Source organism: Cervus canadensis, chromosome 21, assembly GCF_019320065.1.
Source record: "Cervus canadensis isolate Bull #8, Minnesota chromosome 21, ASM1932006v1, whole genome shotgun sequence".
NCBI lineage: Eukaryota > Metazoa > Chordata > Mammalia > Artiodactyla > Cervidae > Cervus > Cervus canadensis.
In genome coordinates this window covers 23,047,080-23,066,296 of record NC_057406.1, presented here as the reverse complement: position 1 = coordinate 23,066,296, position 19,217 = coordinate 23,047,080, and the positions used below count along the sequence as shown (strand labels likewise).

The 19,217-nt window shown below is 45.8% G+C and overlaps 1 protein-coding gene across 1 annotated transcript in view; it reads left to right on the top strand.

Moving 5' to 3' along the window:
• The window catches only part of GRIN2B (glutamate ionotropic receptor NMDA type subunit 2B), a 482,648-nt gene that overhangs the window by 422,168 nt on the left and 41,263 nt on the right, over positions 1–19,217 (top strand). The window contains exons 9-11 of the mRNA XM_043441483.1: positions 710–863; positions 5,147–5,272; positions 7,921–8,150. Of these exons, the coding sequence (XP_043297418.1) occupies positions 710–863; positions 5,147–5,272; positions 7,921–8,150 (510 nt within the window). The remainder of the gene's footprint in view (positions 1–709; positions 864–5,146; positions 5,273–7,920; positions 8,151–19,217) is intronic.

The window sequence follows — 19,217 nt, the reverse complement described above, 5'->3', positions numbered from 1 at the left end:
TCACCCTCCATCCCACCCCTATAGGTGATCACAGAGCTCTGAGCTGAGCTCCCTGCACTATAGAGCAGCTTCCTGCTGTTGTTGTTTACCCATTCAGTCATTTCCAACTCTTTTGCCACCCTATGGACTGTAGCCTGCCAGGCTCCTCCGTCCATGGAATTTCCCAGACAAGAATACTGGAGTGGGCTGCCATTTTCTTCTACAGGCTAACTTCCTGACCCAGGGATCGAACTCCTGTCTCCTGCATTGGCAGGCGAATTCTTTAACACTGAGCCACCAGGGAACCTCCCCAACCCCCACCCCCCACCCCGCCAGCTATCTAGAAAATACAAAATAGTACAGTTGACTCTTGAACAACATAGGTTTAAACTGTGTGGCTCCATTTATGCATGGATTTTTCTCAATAAATACATCATCGGCCCACCTTACCTGTGGGTTTTGCATCTTGGGATTCAACCAACCACAGATCCTGTCCTATGTTTACGAGCGGCAGTTGGTGGAATCTGAAGATAAGGAGGGACTTAAAGATCCTCAGGTGTTGGTATCCATGGCAGGAGTTGGTACCTGGGGACACTGAGGGATGACTGTAAATGAAATGTACTGTTCCCACTATGCAAAGGGAGGCACTCTAGGGCCCGAATATTTTCCCCATGTTGACCCCTCACCTCCCTGGGCACTCTTATCTGGAGCCTCGCACCTTTTTCCTCAGGTGGTCATGAAGAGGGCCTATATGGCAGTGGGGTCGCTGACCATCAACGAGGAGCGATCGGAGGTGGTCGATTTCTCCGTGCCCTTCATAGAGACTGGCATCAGCGTCATGGTGTCACGCAGCAATGGGACCGTCTCACCTTCTGCCTTCTTAGGTGAGTGATGGGCTTGCAGGTGTGAAGAACATGGATGCAGGGACAGGCCAGACTCTCTCAGTCAGGAACTGGTTTGCCAGGAGCTTCCCTCAGCCAGGGATTTCATTGTGGGGATCTCAGAACTGACCTTTCTCCAGCATGGAAACTGAAGACCACCCTCAAAAATAGGAAGGCATCATTCCCTATTAAAAAAAAACCACACACAACAGTGCAGGACTGGTAGCAAGGGATCCTACTTGAGTCCCACTCCTGCCTCTTCCTATCATTGAACCTAGAATAAGCTTACTCCATGCTGGGGCCCAGTTTCTTCATCCATTATTGTTGTTGTTCACTTGCTAAGTTGTGTGCGACTCTTCCCAACCCCATGGACTGCAGCACGCCAGGCTCCCCTGTCTTTCACTGTCTCCTGGAGTTTGCTCAGATTCATGTCCATTGAGTCAGAGATACTATCTAACCATCTTATCCCCTGCCACCTCCTTCTCCTTTTGCCTTTAGTCTTTACCACCATCAGGGTCTTTTCCAGTGAGTCAGCCTTTAGCATCAGGTGGCCAAAATATTGGAGCTTCAGCACCAGTCCCTCCAGTGACTATTCAGGTTTGATTTCCTTTAAGATTGACTGGTTTGATCTCCTCGCTGTCCAAGGGACTCTCGAGAGTTTTCTCAGGCACCGCAATTCGAAAGCATCAGTTCTTTGGCACTCAGCCTTTGACACTCATCCGTAGAAGAAGGCATTTTGACTAGCTGATCTCTGAAGCTGCTTCCTGCTTTAATAACTTCTAATTCTGGATATCATTCAAATACCTATTTATTTCAAATTATCTTCAAGAATGGAGCTCAGTGCTACAAAAAAAAAAAAAAAAGGTTTTCTGCCTTCACATTAATTTTCAGAGGCTTTGCCAAATCAAGCTATTCTGACCCTAACCTATCCCCCACCCCTCCCCATAGGAACCTGTACCTCACTCTCCAGCATCACTTATGTGTCAAAAGCCTTCCATATGATATAAGACCGGGTGAGATGAGGCCAAGATTTCAATTAGATGAGGTCTTTTGTGAGCTCATACTCCATATTTTTTTTTGCCGGGGCTGTGAGAGCAAGGGATTGGAAAATAAAATGTCACCTTGAAAACAAACCATTGGCTAGGAGATAGGAAGTTGGTTTGGTCCTAAACAAGCTGAAAGCCCTTGGGCCAGTCACCATCTCTCTAAAGGACATTAATACTCTTTTGTGAGGATGTTGGAATAGACAACAACTAACACTTCTTTCAGCTTCAATCTGGGGAGAATTATTGAAGGAACACACTCCAAGGCAGAGTTACAGATTCCAGAGAATTTTTCTATAATTACTCAGATTTCTCAACTAACCTCTTACTCACAGTAAAGCGACTCTCGCCCTGCCAATTTTATGTGAAATGTTATTGGATAGGACACACAATGTATATTAATCCTCAGAGCAGTTTTACGTATTTTATTTGCTTTTTCTCCTTTACAAGGGTAATTGAAACATTAAAAGATACAAATAAACCATATTGTAATTTTCATCTTGTCAGCCCAGCACTAACTCTAACTTCTGAACTAGAAGACCCAGTGACACTTCAGTGTAGCTCTAGGATGACATAGAAATGCCAGGCAGGGTGTGTGTATGTGTGGAGGAAGAACAGTCAGTTAATTACAGGAGTAAGACAAGTCAGTATTTATTGAACACTTATTATGGGACGGCCCAGGCATCCCTCTACCAACTTCGATCATATTATTTCATTGGCACTATTAACATACTCAGTTTATGGCTTAGGAAACTGAATCTCATTTATGTAATTTTCCAGCAGTCTCCCAGCTAGTAAGGAGCAGATCCAGAATTAAAGTTTAGATGTGGCTGCCCTTGCAGCCTGTGTTCTAGTACAGGTGGGGCCATTTCAGAGCTCGACTCCTAAATCAGGAATCAGTCCAGTGGGCTGGGACTAAGACGTGATTTAAAATGGAAAAGCACAGACTTTTGCCCTCAGAAGCCCTCAATTTTTATAACCTGGCTCTGCCACCTTCTGAGTATGAACTTACAAAGGGCTGGGACCGTTGAGTCTTAGTTACTGTTCTGTAAAATATATATAATAATCCATAATGAAAGGGCTGTTATCAAAGGACCATAGAAACTATGTGATGAGGTACTTTCTAAATTGTGTAGACCAGTACAGATATTTCTTTGTGTTTTATGTACTGAAAGTTGCCCTGGGCCTAATGAGGGGAAAGAAAGCCTAGAGACAGTGCTTTTACTCGGTTATTCCCTAATCTTGGACAAAGTGAGATTGAAGTAGGATTGCAGTCAGTCAGAACCAAGGAGGAGAGGATTTCTACTCCACTTTTTTATTGTTCAGTCACTCAGTTGTGTCTGACTCCACAACCCAATGGACTGCAGCATGCCAGTCTCCTCTGTCCTTCACTATCTCCCAGAGTTTGCTCAAATTCATGTCCATTGACATGCCATCCAACCATCTCGTCCTCTGCCATCCCCTTCCCCCCTGCTCTTAATCTTTCCCAGTATCGGGGTCTTTTCTAATGAGTCAGCTCTTATCATCAGATGGCCAAAATATTGGAGCTTCAGCTTCAGCATCAGTCCTTCCAATGAATAGTCAGGGTTTATTTCCTTTTGGCTTGACTGGTTTGACTCTACTGTCTAGAGGCTTTGAACTGTACCTTCCACCCTCACATCTCTGGCTGCCACTGAAAGGTTTTGCATTTCACAGTTGGAGTGTGCCTTATCAAGGTTCTTTTTAAATTAATTAAGTGACTGGGCTGTTATAATTCCCTTCGGAGTTCAAAAGTAAAGTAGATTTCAAAGTTAAGGAAATATTTTTGAATTTCCAGTCCGTTTTCCCCCTTTTCAGTTTCATCTTTATTAATGATTTGGAAGATGGAGAAAACAGCATGTTAATTCACTTAGCTCGGAGTTTACAATGTGATGTGACAGCTATAAAAGGCCAGAACTATTTTGAGGCACAATTGAGGAAGCATTGTATTGTGGGACTGAAGAGTGATTGTCCCTTTTCACAGGCCTCCAGAGAGAGAGCTACTGGAATTCAGTGTTCAATTACTGGACACCTCTGAGCCAGAGAGATTTAGATCAGCTGGAAGAGAGTCTCCAAAAATGATTAAAGAAATTAAAGAAAGCAGGTGTAGAACATTCCTGCTATCTTGCCTGGTCTTGTCCCGTCAACCCTGTCACCTGGAAAGACTAGATTGTGCTTGTACTGTTAATTATCATGTTCCTCTCTTATTTGCTACATTCCCAGTGTTGTAGATACTGATATTTAATTTAGATTGATTTTTTTAACATTGACATTGTCTCATACACTAATGATATCTAATAAAATACACCATATCCAAGCAAGCTGAAAATGTCAATCTAGGCAGGAAAGTTCAAGAGAAGTGAGGCAAGGAGGCAAGGGAGTCATTCATTGTACTTAAGTATTACTGAACCAATTCAAGCCTCTAAGAGTGACTGAGTTTGTTGAGAATGAACTTGGCTGCAAGGCTTGGAATGTTACTGAAAGCTTTCCTAGGTCCCACTGTGGGGTGTGGCATATAGATGAGGGTGTAAACCAAGAGTGGGTCCCACAGGACTCACTTACTCCATGTCTAGTGTAGGGTTGGCCAAAAAGTTCGTTTTGAGTTTTTCTGTAGGATGTTATAGAAAAATCAGAATGAACCTTTTGGCCACATGAGTGCATGCTCAGTCACTTCAGTCATGTCTGACTCTTTGCGACCGTACAGACTATAGCCCACCAGGCTCCTCTGTGCATGGGATTCTCCAGGCAAGAATACTGGAGTGGGTTGCCATGCCCTCCTCCAGGGGATCTTACCGACCCAGGGATCAAACCCGCGACTCCTGCAGCTCCTGCACTGTAAATGGACTCTTTACTACTGAACCACTGGGGAAGCCCAACTTTTTGGCCACCTCAATACTTATTCTAGTTCCACTGTTTACCAAAAACCCAGATATCGGTCTAATCATGGCAGAAACTATCTCTACCATCTCAAAAAGGACAGGCAAGAGGCTGTCCTTCTCATGTGTTTGAAAGAAAATAAATTTCCACATGCCTATCAGGGGAATGGAAACAGTCAGACACAGCCTCTTACTCCTCCTAACGCAGGCCCTGACTCTCTGAAAGGGGCACACACTTGTGGTTTGTGTTTCCCAAAGAGACGCGTCGCAGGGAGTGAAGGAACACATGACTAAATCAGGACCCGTTCGTTCTGTTTTAACCCTGAGTGCCGATGTTCTCCTTCCCCAGAGCCATTCAGCGCTGACGTGTGGGTCATGATGTTTGTGATGCTCCTCATCGTCTCGGCCGTGGCCGTCTTTGTCTTCGAGTACTTTAGCCCCGTGGGTTACAACAGGTGCCTCGCTGACGGCAGAGGTAAGGCGGCTGTAACCGCGGCATGTCTGCCTTTTTCTCCTTCTCGGCTCTGAATCTCTGTGCCCCTCGCCTGCTGTCTGCCTCCTCCCTAACCCTCAGGCCTCTAGGTTGTCCTCTTAGTGACTTGTTAGAAAGACCCCAGTTAAGATGCTGGTTTGAATCTGTGTGTCCCCTCCCCGGCTCAAGCCTGGCCCCTAGCCCAGTTCTACCCCTGGAGGAGTGAGAGCTGAGCAGGCAGGAGATGCGTGTAACGTAACCGTGTTAGAGGAAACTGTTGTGATAACCTTAGGCTATGATAAGCAGTCTGTCTGATCAGATGGGCTAACAAGGCAGATGAGATGCATGTATCGAGAATAAGAAAAAAAGTAGACTGAATCATGGAAAAGCAAGGGCTAGAACTAGTTTCAGAATTTTCTGAATTCACAGAATAAGACATCTTAGAATGATAAAAACATAAAAAAAAGAAAGAAAAAATAGGTCACCCCAGGGTACATGCCAGGGTAGTTGTGACTGAAAGAATTCTCCGCAGCCAAAGGATTACCTCTGGTCTCTACAGAATGTGTCTGCAGCTCACATCCCTCTGTCAAGAGGCAGAGATTTGGGTATTAAATAAAATGGCCAGGGGATAACAGTTCTCACCCACAGCTACTCTTGGGGGTGGTTCATCCATCTTCCTGGCTATGAAGATCCACCCATGTGTTTGAGGCATTTGTGAGACCTCACACAAAGTTTACTAGATCTCCAAAGGGGAACATGGGATCCTTCTAAATATCTCTTCTAAAACTTCCTGAAAACCCCATGATTAGGAAATATTATGCCTTCTCTGAGTCTTTACCCAACCACAAAGTGAGCTTTGTCCTGGAATTATGCCTCAAAGAGGAGAGATTCTTAATACATTAAGAATTAACTATAGAGCACTTAAAAGACAAAGATGCAAAGACCTCATATTCCAATATTCTGAATATTCAATATTCAAGTCCAGAGCGGAACTCAAACCACTATAAGTTTCAAAATAGCAGTTCTCTACCTTGGTTGCATGTTAGAATAACCACTCCACCCCACGCCAATTTAATAAGAATCTCTGGGGATGGGGTGCCAGGCAGCAATATTTTGTCAAAGCTCCCTTTGTGCTTCTGTTGAATTCACAGTCCAGGCTATGAACCACACCTACACTGAAGGATTTCCAGGTGCACACCTACCTTCTCATCTGGGGTGTGCATTCTGGGCTGGAAATGTGAACATCTCCACCATACAGAATAGTCAAGTGCTTCCTGCTTGTGCCAAAAGGTCACCCCAAAGCTGTGGCTACTCCCCATCCCGATTAGTAACAAGTGAGGCATTGGAGAAGCACAGGAGTACCTACATATGTTGGCAATGTTAAGAACTAAAGCCAGCATGTACCCTCACCGACCTGCAAAGAAAATCAAAGCAGCAAATATTCAGACACCAAATTCAGAGCAAGAACTTACAATGACTCACTTTACCAAAGGATGCTTGTCTTCGCCAAGGAATTCAACATGGGGCCACTTTAAGTATCAAGTCTCCTTGCGGCATCTTCCAGTGTACAAAACTTTGATTTAGACACAACTCTTTCAATATGCATCTGCTCCATGAAATAAGGTCCACACACACAGATGTGTGTGCGCAGTTAGATCTTAGGCCTGACATGTGTAGTCATTGATGATTTAGGTGGCAGAGCAGATGCTCAAAGGATCGCAGAAAGCATCGTAAGACCTGTGCTAATGTGCTGTAAAACTGTGCGCGCAGATGTTCGTTTCTGCAGCAGAGGAGCTGCCAGCAGACGCAGGAAGCAGGCAAGGTTTCACCATCACCAAGCAGAGAAAGCAGAGAGGTCACAATAAATTTATGGACAGAAGCCCTGAATGATCTACATAAAGTTTGGGTGGAGGACAAAGACAGCCTACCTTTCTGCCTTTAGATTCATGTGGCCAAGCCAGGGATCTGCGGCTGACTCTCTGGGCCTCTTGGTGTTCTCTTATACAAAAGGCAGGTACTGGTGGAAAAAACCAGGCGGGAAATGTTGACATGGGAGTGAGGTCAAGATTGTCTTTGAAACACTGAGTGCTAGAAGCCAAAGAAAAATCAGGATCAACTACATTCAAAGCAGAGTCAGTGAATAAAATTGGAGGTCTGTGACCAATGGGCAGAAAAGACCCTGCTTGGTTCTTGCTCATCTTCTTTGAAGTTTAATTGCTTTCTTGGTAGATACAAATATAAATTTTAAGAACCACAGTAATGAGGATGCAAAGGTGACCACAGTGGGATGGTTGCCTTTGTTACTCAGTTTTGATGAGATCTTAATGGTCTTCCATCCATCAAGGCAGAAAGCTGGCCTTCTCCGTTGTCCTGGTTGAGTTATGGTCATTGGTTGGAGTGAGATCCGCCACACATCCCAGGCCTCTGGTGTTTCTCTTCTGCCTTCCAGAGGGCCCCAGAAGAAGTGAGACATGAAAAAAAAAAGAAGTGAGACATGAACTCTCAACTGAAAAAACCACCTATGAAAGGGCAGGGGCTTCACTGGCTGGTGTCCAGTCTGAGCTGGAATTTATCAGCCCATGTACTTGTAGGTTTAAATGGAACCGGTGAGTCTGTCTTGACCTTCTGTCCTTGTCTTTTTGTCCCACCAGAGCCAGGTGGCCCATCTTTCACCATCGGCAAAGCTATTTGGTTACTGTGGGGTCTGGTGTTTAACAACTCCGTCCCTGTGCAGAACCCCAAGGGTACCACGTCCAAGATCATGGTGTCCGTGTGGGCCTTCTTTGCCGTCATCTTCCTGGCCAGCTACACTGCCAACTTAGCTGCCTTCATGATCCAAGAGGAGTATGTGGACCAGGTTTCCGGCCTGAGTGACAAAAAGGTAGGAGCGCCGCTTGAAACCGCCCATCTTTCCCCTCGGTCCCGTTCTGAGCCGTACTCAGGGCTCTCACGGACCTGTTAATTTTCTAAATCTCTAAAATCGACCATTCTTTCTTACGACTCCTTAAATTGGGATGCGGGAGCAGAAATCAGTGTCCCTACTGAAATAATATCACCTCACGTTCACCTTCTCATTTGTGAAAGGTCGGCGCCAGCAGGCTCTGGGCTGCAAATGAGGGGCTTGGTGTGTTAGCGGCTTTCTGAGCACAGGGCTCCTGTTGTTGGGTACGCTCAGCACAGGGCTGTGAATTTGGGGTGTCATTAGAGGGCCGCCCCGCGCACCCACACTGCATGCACCAGCTCCTTACGCCTTCATTTTCTACCCAGGGCTGTTCGCCTGCGCGCTCCCCCGTTGGTCCTCTGCGCTCTCACACGTCCCCAGGGCTGGGAAGGAGGATTGTTCTCATTGTGTCCTGAAGAAAAGTAGCTGCCCTTTAACTAGATGATTGTCCAGGGTCGGGGGTGGTGCACCCGTGAATGGGCTGTCCCCGAACCCAGCGCAGGCCTTGTTGCTGGCCTGTGCCGTGGTGGGGGGACGGGTGGGGGGGCATGTATGCCGGTTGCCATGGTCTCTGGGTGAGGATATGCAAAACCTGTGCTCAGCTCCTGTGACTCTCCAGGTCTGCTGGAATCATCAGTTTCCGTGGCGCTCTGTCACCTGCCCTTCTGGTAACTGGGGTGGTCCAACCCTGGCACTATGGGCTGCCTTCCCGGAGTGCCCAGCAAAGCTTCTGGAAACCCCAGAACCCTCTAGAGACGTTCACTTACCACAAACCTCCTCCTCTCTGCTTTCTTAAGATTTAGAAACCATGATTTCCCATCCCTACCCCCAGGAGAAACTGTGTGATACAGACAGACCTGTGTTAGACCAGACAGGTCCCGTGTAGTTAATGGTTTATCACATGCGCAGCTTTCCTCAAGATAAACCTAATTAACCACTGAGCAAATGGTTTGGGAAGAGGGAAAAGGAGAAGATGGTCTCTTTGGAGGCTTCAGTTATGGTTTCTCCATTTACTCTTCACTACTCATCAAGAACATTCAGAAGCATGAAGAAGATAACAAGCTTCTTAAGGAAATGAATATATGTCTATTTGTATACACACACAAAAGGATCACTCATGATGTTTTCCTCTTTATGTCAGCTCTTTCTCTGGTGTGTCTTCCTTTTCACTTTATTTTTCTTCCTTACTTTTTAAACTATTCCCTCTCTTGTATTTCCTTCTCCTTTACTTTTGAGCTTTTTTTTTTTTTTACTTCCTTATTCTAACTCCTGATTTATTATGCATTTATTCAGATATTCATCCATCTATTACTTCATTCATCTTAGGCCTTTCTCACCTTGTTCCTTTGTCAATATCCTTCCTTCACCATCATGATCCCCTCAGAAAATCTGAGCTACACCTCTCCCCTCACTCCCTTCTACAACTGCTTTTTGTGCCCATTTCTGTAACCTGGGCAGTCATGGGGCTGAAAACAGCTGATGCCTCAGGGCTCCATACCTGGACCCGGCAGAGCTGTAGTGGGCCGTATGTGTGTGTGTGTTAGTCACTCAGTCGTGTCCAACTCTTCGTGACTCTAGCCCTCCAGGCTCTTCCATGAATGGGGTTTCCCAGGCAAAAATACTGGAGTGGGTTGCCATTTCCTCCTCCACGGGATCTTCCCAACCCAGGGATCGAACCCGGGTCTCCTGCATTGCAGGCAGATTCTTTACCCTCTGAGCCACCAGGGAAGCCCTTGTCTCAAGTACAGCAATTAAAATCCCTTGGAAGCACATACTCTCCAGAATACTTAAATACCTGTTGGTTTTGTGGTGTGTACACTTAATTGGTGATGGTGGCTTAGCCGCTTAGTCATGGCTGACTCTTGCAATCTGATGGACTGTAGCCCACCGGGCTCCTCTGTCCATGGGATTCTCCAGGCAAGAATACTGGAGTGGGTTGCCATTTCCTCCTCCAGGGGATCTTCCCAACCCAGGGACTGAACCCGGGTCTCCTGCATTGCAGACAGATTCTTTACCCTCTGAGCCACCAGGGAAGCCGTGTCCTTCCTCAAACACAAGTGTGACAGAGGCATGGCAGGGCTCATCCCCACATGTGGGTCTGGCAGAGGTGCGGAGGACCGCGTCCTCACGTCGGGGAATGGCAGAGGTGTGGCAGGTCCTGTCCCCATGCAGAGGGTGGTGGGACCATGTGCCTTTGCAGTACACAACGTGCTTGAGGTCAGGGTACTCTGGGCCGTTCAGTGGGGGAGCCACCACTTTTTATCACATTGTTTTCTTCCGATGCCTCCGAGAATTCATTAGGACACTGTATTTATGTTTTCCATCCTTTCAAGGGCCATCCGGCAACAACTGAACGATTTTCTACTTGAGCTAAGCATAATTGAGATGGAGGGAGATTGTTTTCCCTTCTGCGGCTTTGAAAGAACATACCGTTCTGGGCCACGCCACTTGAACAGAGAGGCTCTGCCTCTGTCTGTCCTCCACGCCATGTTGGTTATGTTCTGAAAAGATGCATCCCACCTTTGCTTGAAGAACTCTCTGGCTCCATTGCTCACAGAGTAAAGGTGACTTTTTTCAGACGTGGCTTTCAGAGTTTTTACTAATGATCCCCAGGATGTGCCATCACTTCCATCTCATCTCGTGTGTAGACTCTTATACCCTATGTTCCAGGCATCCTTGCCTCCTTCTCCTTCCCAACCACATGCTCTGCACCTGCCTGGATTGTTCTCCTCACTTCTGCACTCACCACACTCCTACTGAAATGGCAAGACAAATTCGAGATCACTTTATTTTGTAAAGCTTTCTCATCTGGGAAGTTAGCCATTGTCTTCTCTGTCCTGGCAATCATCTGTACCTTTGTTAGAACCCTTGTCTCCCACATTGTAATCTACAGACCTGTACCCGACCTGTACCTGTATCTCTCTCTATTTTTACATATTTATTTTTGGCTACACTCAGTATTAGTTGTGGCATATGGGCTCAGTAGTTTCAGAACATGAGCTTAGTTGCCCTGGCCCATGTGGAATCTTAGTTCCCCAACCAGGGATTATACCTGCATCCCTTGCATTGGAAGGCAGAAGGTTAAGAATTACCACTTAATTCTTGGACCACTGGACCACTTAACCACTGGACCACCAAGGAAATCCCTCTCCCCCTATTTGACCATGTGCTCCACAATGTCAGAGACCATAACTTGGTTATGATGTTTATAAAAAGTCTGTGGGAAGAGAAGGAGAGAAGTATATTGAATAGTCTCTTGCACAGAGCAATGGACTAGGCATGACAGGCAAAGAAAACAGCAAGAGAAAAGAGCCCTTTAACAGCTGTTCAGCTTGAACATGGTGATCTGATCCATTTCAGAACTCTGCAAATGACAAAATAGTAAATGGTAAGCATCCTACCAGAAAGTGTCAACATCATTTACATAATTATAGAAAACACTCAAGTAACTAATAACATACGACTGCATATCAGTGTCAGGAACAGTATTATAAATCAGAGTTTTCTGAACGTACACTTAAAATGTCAAAATTCTTATTAGTTTTCCTTCAAAACTAAACGCTAAGTCTTGGGAATGACTTTGCGTGAGAGGAAGTATATTCTGTGAATTTAGAAAAAAAAATAATAAAGCCATCAAAGCCATAACATTTTGCTTTGCAGAGAAATGAGGTGATTTTGAAGATTCTTTTTTCAGTGTAATTAAATTTTCATCAGGGAAGGTAACATTTGAAGTGGAGAAGGGTTTCTAAACTTGTTTTGACTCTCATAGATGACATATCTTCTATGTAAGTCAGACCAAATCGTAGATATTGTGGAGTGATGATGGGAAGGTATTTGCTGTCATTAAATCTATATATTTTAAGAAATTAACTTCAATTTTATGGCAGAAAAATGTTCCTGGGTCTCATTTATGTCAAGGTACAAAGTCAGAATGTTCAGAGTTAAATTTCCATGGCATCCTATTTTGGGGTTCCTTTTTACTGGATGCCTTCCATCTTGCAATAGCACATTACATCAGTGAATTCAGAATGATTCCACTGCATCTATAACTAAAAATGGTTTCAAGTTCTAACATTTAGCAACCCTACTGTACATTCCTTCAGCTCTCCCAGTGGGAGGAGGCTGTAAGGGAGCTGGTGACATCTTTCTTCTCTTAACAAAGAGCCACAATGCTCATTCTCATATTCTCAGCTCTCCAGATGGATTTCTCATTTTGCAGTCTGCCAACCACCATGTGGAGGGGAAAGAGCTTGGCCAGACAAACAGGAGACATAGTCTCTGGGTGTTGGATACATTACGTACGCTGCGTGTATGTTATACAAATGATTTTCATGAGGTATGATTAGTCCCATTTTACAGATAAGAACACTGAGTCTCCAGGAAGTTTAGTGATTCCGTAAAGTCCTACATTATCAAGGTTTGAGTTCAGAGCCAAGGTTTGAGTTCCTATGTGTCTGCCTCTAAAAAGCACTTTGCCAGGATGTCTCCCTAGATAACATTATGACATAGCTCAGGATTGGTATTAACACCCTGCACCCACTTCTTCATTTAATCTCCCGTCTTCTCATTTAATGACTTTCAGTTTTGGTTCCACCTAATCTATCCCTTCTCAGGTCACTGTACACTACCACTGCCATGACTGCTACAACTACTTCTACTGATAATAATAGTAACAGTTATCATTATTATTAATATAACTTCAGCAATGATATCTCTGTGAACATTTTTCAGCTCTCAGGAACCAGGCATAATGCCAAATACATTACATAGATTATCTTATGTAATGGTGCTTTTAATATCTTCATTTGTAGATGAGAAAATTGAAGCTTGCAGAGGTTAAGTCATCTGCCCTTCTGATGTTCCTGGCTGGCTAATAGCCCCTAAACAGAGTGTCACCATGTCTAGATCCCAGTGCTCTTTCCAGCTAATCCTTTCTTTCTAACCTTCCCATCTACCTTTCTGATACTTAACAAGTGAGATCCTTCTCCTCTACTAAAGAGTAGCTAGCTATCTGATTAACTCACCCCCAAATAATTAGATAGTGTTTTAACATTTTTTTCATAAGTTTTTCAGAGGCATGACTTTGAATGGAGGGTGATATTTCCTGGGTTTGAGCAGGCTTACTGCCCACAAGACTGACTTTAACCTGGGCCTTCTGTGACCAGGAGCTTTAAGCCATGGTTGGAGGGTGGGAGAGGGATGCGAGCAGGGGAAAAGGTCAGGGGCTGAAGGAAGCCTGCTGGGGGTGCAGAGGCTGCCAAGGTCACTAGAGGCTGCTCTCAGGCCATGGGGCTCCTGAGGGTACCTGGCTGCATCCTGCCTCACTCATTCTCACCACATGAGTGACATATGCCTGCATTATATTTTGTTGGTTCTTTTCCTCGGGGAACAACAGGAACTTTATTCACTTGAAATGTCAAGAAAGTGTTTCTCTAATTAATGAGGGCAGGCATCTTCGCTTGCAGCATTGAAAGTGCCATCAGGACAGCCTTCTTAAAACTGAGGACCCCATGGCTTTTCTAGACAATGACTCTTCTGAGTTCCCGAGAAGTTCCACAAGCATCTGGAAACTGCCTTATATCCTTCTGGCAGATAGGCACTGTATGACTTTTTAAATTAATGTGCAAACGAATGTGTCAGTCTGCATCCTGGAAGAAACCCAGCCTGGTGAGGAGTGCATTTACACCACAGCTACCCTGATGTGTGATGCTTGGGGGGCATTTGATCGTGAGTGAGGAAATGGGCCTTGCTTTCCCCTGTACAAATGGGACTTTCTCGCCCTATTAACTTTAGGCCGGGAGCCAGTGGGAGACAGCTGATCTCCAGCCTGATCTGTCACACGCTGGTCCTGGCCCAGGCCATCTTGGTTAGGTTCTGGAATGCTGAGCTAAAAATAGCTCATCAAGGCACACAGCAGGCATGAACTACTAGCTGGGGACCTAGAAATGAGGGCCTGGGCCTGGCCTTCAGATAGCTGAGCAAAATAAGGGAATGATTTATTGCGTGGCGTCCCCCAGAGATGTCAAACCTCTGGTCCTTTTGTTGAAACTGGCCTAGAGCAGTTCTGGAGGGGAACTTCCCTGGTGGTCTAGTGATTAAGAATCTGCCTTGCAATGCAAGGGGCATGGGTTCGATCCCTGGTGGGGGAACTAAGATCCCACATGCCATGGGGCAACGAAGCCTGGGCACAGCAACTACTTAGCCACATACTCTGGAGCCCGTGAGCCACAGCTAGAGAGTCTGTGTGCTACAAGGAAAGATCCCACATGACTAGTGAAGATCCCACATGCCACAACTAAGACTCGACACAGACAGACAAATAAATTTTTTGAAAAAAGGACAGTTCTGGAGGAAATGACAGAAGAAAACTCCCCAAACCCTGGGGTTGTACTGGGTATAGGACATGCATGGCTTGGAGGAGGGACACCACGCCCCTTGCCTCCTGCTTAGCTAGCTGAACCAGTCTACACTATACGTGGACCTCCGCCCCCAGGACCGCACTGCCTCATTCCTGCCAGGGTGGCCTCCATCCAGATGGATCCAAATCAAAGCCCTGGGGCTTCAGCAGCCCCAACTCTGTTACTTGGGGTTGGCTCTCACCACGTCTCTAGGATTATTTGAGAACGGGACTGCTTATGGTCCCCAGGTGGCTGCCTTGAACTCTTGATTCTCAAATTCATTCTTGACTTGACTGGCTGCCTTGACTGAGGCATCCAGTGAAGCTTAGCAGTGGTCACACTCCTGGTCCTGGGATACAAATGTCCTGGTGTTGACTGTGGGGCTCCCGAGGGGGGCCCAGAGTCCCCTTCCTCTCCCTCTTATGTCCCCTTCACAGTGTCAGGCTTCACTCACCCTCTTCTCCTTGAATGACCAACTGCTTCCTGACCTTCTGTGACCTCCCCATGTAAAGTTCCTCACCTCCCACCTCTGCTTTACAGTAAGCTCCCTACGAATGAACAAGTTCCATTCCACAAGAGTACATGCGTAAGTCCAATTTGTTGGTAAGTCCAACACAGTTAGCCTAGGTACCCAACTAACACAATCAGCTATGCAGTATGTGTGCATGTGCTCAGTCGTGTCCAGCTCTTTGCAATCCCATGGTCTGTAGTCCTCCAGGCTCCTCTGTCCACGCAATTCTCCAGGCAAGAATGCTGGAGTGAGTGGCCATTTTGTACTCCAGAGGATCTTCCCGACCCAGGGATCAAACCCACATCTCTTGCATTGGCAAGCAATTCTTTACCACTGAGCCACCAGGGAAGCCACCATAATAGGTTTATAATAGTTTTCACACAAATAATACATAAACACACACAGACACGAACATTTTTAATGTTATTGTACAGTACCTTGAAAAGTACAATAGTACAGTAGAACAACTACTACAGCGTACAGCGGCTGAACAGGTATCGAGTACAGGCATTGAGGGAACAGGCAGGAAGAGTTACTGACTGGAGGAGGGAGCAGGTGGGAGATGGAGCTGAGGGGTCGTCGGCCATAGGAGACGGAGGCCAAGCTGCACTTTGACTCACACCTGATGTTGATGGCACAGGTTCTGGCTCCTTGCTGGTTCGCATCTTTAAAAGTTCACAACTTGAAGGTTTGTATGTAGGGGACTTACCACCATAAATGTCAGGGTTTCTTGGGATTGAACGGTGGTCCCCTAAAAGCTACGTCCACATTCTAATGCCTGGAACCTGTGAGTGGTGACCTTGTTTGGAAAAAATATCTCTGCAGTTGTAATTAAGTTGAGGATCTCAAGTTACAATCACCCTGGGTTGCTGCTAAATCCAGGGCGAATGTCCTTCTAAGAGAAGGGCAGAGGGAGAAAGCTGACACAGAATAGAAGCCCAGGAGCAGTAAGAGCAGAGAGTGTGGCAGCCACGGAAACACTGGGACCCACTGGAAGTTGGAAGACACAGGCATGGGTTCTCCCCTAGAGCCTCCAAAGGGAGTGAAGCCCTACGACTGATTGTGGACTCCTGGCCTCAGGAATATGTGAGAATAAGTTTGTATTCTTTGAAGCCACCAGGGGTTTGTTACGGGAGCCATAGGAAGTGAACACAGAGCCTCAATGCCCTCCTGTAACCAACACTCTCAGGGGCTTGCACACCCCCCTCACCCCGCTTAAATTCCACTGCTTCTCCTAGTCAGCTTCTCTGATCAGCCACCCAACCCTGTCCTTCCAAGGCAGGTATTTCTTACCCTAGAATCCAGTTCCTCTCCCCACTAATCTCTTTGTTAGGAAGAACAGATCTACATCACCCTGAAGATTTGCAAAGATATGGCTTACACCCAGAGGGAGTCTTCTCCCTGCAGTTTCATTTTAAGGAGACAATAAAAAGCCCCATGCATTGCTGTGCGCTCACTTTTGCTGTGTCCTTGAGCCTGATTACTGATACTTTATCCCCAGATGTAGCATGTGAGCTGTGTGTGCGCTCCACACGCAGGCTCTGAGCAGGAAGGTCATTGTCAGAGGGGACTGTGGACATGTTTTTGGCAAGATGTATCATTTTCACAACTCTTCTGGGGAAAATATTCATGCAGCCCTCTTATATTCTGGGTTTCGCTGTGCTGCTCAAATTACAGAGCTGAAAGGGATGCTAGCTGGTCATCAGGCACAGGTGTTGTTTTTCTCATCAAAGGCAAACAGGTGTCCTTTCCATGTTAATGAAGGTATCTTCCTTGTTACATAGGAAGGCACACTCATGTGCATGTACGTGTGTGCATATGTGTGCACATATATGTGTGTATCTCTAGCCTCCAAAATTGTTGTTGTTCAGTTGCTAAGTTGTGTCTGACTCTTTGCGACCCCATGAACTACAGCATGCCAGACTTCCCTGTCCTTCACTATCTTCCAGAGTTTGCTCAAACTTATGTCCATTGAGTCAGTGATGCCATCCAACCATCTCATCCTCTGTGCCCCTCTCCTCTTGCCCTCAATCTTTCTCAGCCTCAGGGTCTTTTCCAATGAGTTGGCTCTTCGCATCTGGTGGCCACAGTATTAGAGCTTCAGCTTCAGCATCAGTCCTTCCAATGAATATTGAGGGTTGCTTTCCTTTACGCTTGACTGGTTTGATTTCCTTGTTGTCCAAGGGATTCTCAAGGGTCTTCTCCACCAACCCAATTTGAAGCATCAAATAACTGGCTAATTAGAAATGTGACATTTAACAAATCTGCATAAGGAATGCAAGTTTCCCATGTGCATAGAACTTAAGAAAGTTGTCTTTACCTGGAAAAAGAGAAAAGATTCGTCTCATTCTGCTATCAGTGGAATCATCATTTTATGAAATGAAACAAAATGGATTGAAGGAAGGAAAAAGGGAAGAAAAGAAAGAAAAAGAAAAAAAGAAAGCTCCTGAACCCAGTTGTAAACTAGATCTGCTCTGTATACCTCTTTTTAGAAAAGTGGTCCTGTGCAAGATATAGAAGAGTTAGACACCTTCCTGGACCATAGCTGTTTTTAAATTGCTACTACACAGATTAGCACGAGGATGAATCCACAATTTCCCCACCTGCATTGAATTGGACAGGGCCCGAAATAGAAGCCAGCAATAAACAACAAACACTTTTGTTAGCAAAAACCCAAGCACGTTCCACTGCATGTAGCACTCAAGTCTTGAGTGCCCTGGGAGTGGAAGAAAACAGTGCTTCTCTGAACTGGTCGGATCCTTCAATTTATCTGCATGGCTTCCATTGTTGCTATTGTTTAGTCGCTAAGTCATGTCCGACTCTTTGCGACCCCATGGATTGTAGCCCGCCAGCTCCTCTGTTCATGAGATTTCCCAGGCAATAATATTGGACTGGGTTGCTATTTCCTTTTCCAGGGGATCTTCCCCACCCAGGGACAGAACCCGCATGTCCTACGTTGGCAGGTGGATTCTTTACCACTGAACCACCAGGGAAGCCCTGTGGCTTCCATATGGGGCCTCTTTCAGCTGGGCCATGTCTTCCAGGTTGGGAAGAGCGAGTGACCCTGGGGACTCCCAGAGAAGTTGTAATTTACTTATGGTCCAATTTCTGGTTCCAAGACAAGGGAGCTGTTGCATTTAGCTGACAGTTGAAAGCAGTGTCTTCACTCTGAAGTTCATTGACATCCAAGAAAAATAAGGGAGTTCTTCAACATCCTTTTCTGTCTGGTTAAAAGCAAACACTAGAAATAAGTGTTTCAGTACTAGGGAGCTCAGCTTTCACAAGCTGACGAAATCTTGGCTTGTGGGTTGAGAACTTATTAAGAATTACTAAGTTCAAGTCCTTCGAGACAAATTAATGCAGCCATGAAAATTTATATGTGGCCAAAGGCATCAAGCCTAAAATAAATCAAGTTTTAGAGGTGTCAGAATTGTATTCATAGTGAAAATTGTGGCCTGGACTGGCTCTGGGCTTTTGTGGATGTTTTGGCCTTTTGGCTCTTCCAGTGTTCCCTCTCCCCCTTTCTATAGTGATGGCAAGAGAGTAGACAAGGGCCTCAGTGGACCGTGTGTAGTCTTTTGTATTGTATTTTGGGAAGCTTTCTACATAGCTGGGCGTGTTCTCGGGGTAGGGTCGGGGAGGGGGTGTTGAGGGCAGGCCTTAGAGTGCCTAAAGCTGGGGAAGACCAACCATTTAGTTCAAGGGTCCCCAACCCCCAGATCTAAAGCCTGATGATCTGAGATGGGGCTGAGGTAATCATAATGGAACTAAGTGAAAGTCGCTCAGTCATGTCCGATGCTTTGCAACCCCATGGACTGTAGCCCACCAGGCTCCTCCGTCCATGGGACTCTCCAGGCAAGAATACTGAAGTGGGTAGCCATTCCCTTCTCCAGGGGATCTTCCCGACCCAGGTATTGAATCCAGGTCTCCCTCCTTGCAGGCAAATTCTTTACCATCTGAGCCACCCGGGAAGCCCTAACAGAACTAAAGTGCACAATAAATGCAATGAGCTTGAAATATCCTGAAACCATCCCCTACCTTCCCCTGTCTGTGGAAAACTTGTCTTCCATGAAATCAGTCCCTGGTGCCAAAAAACTT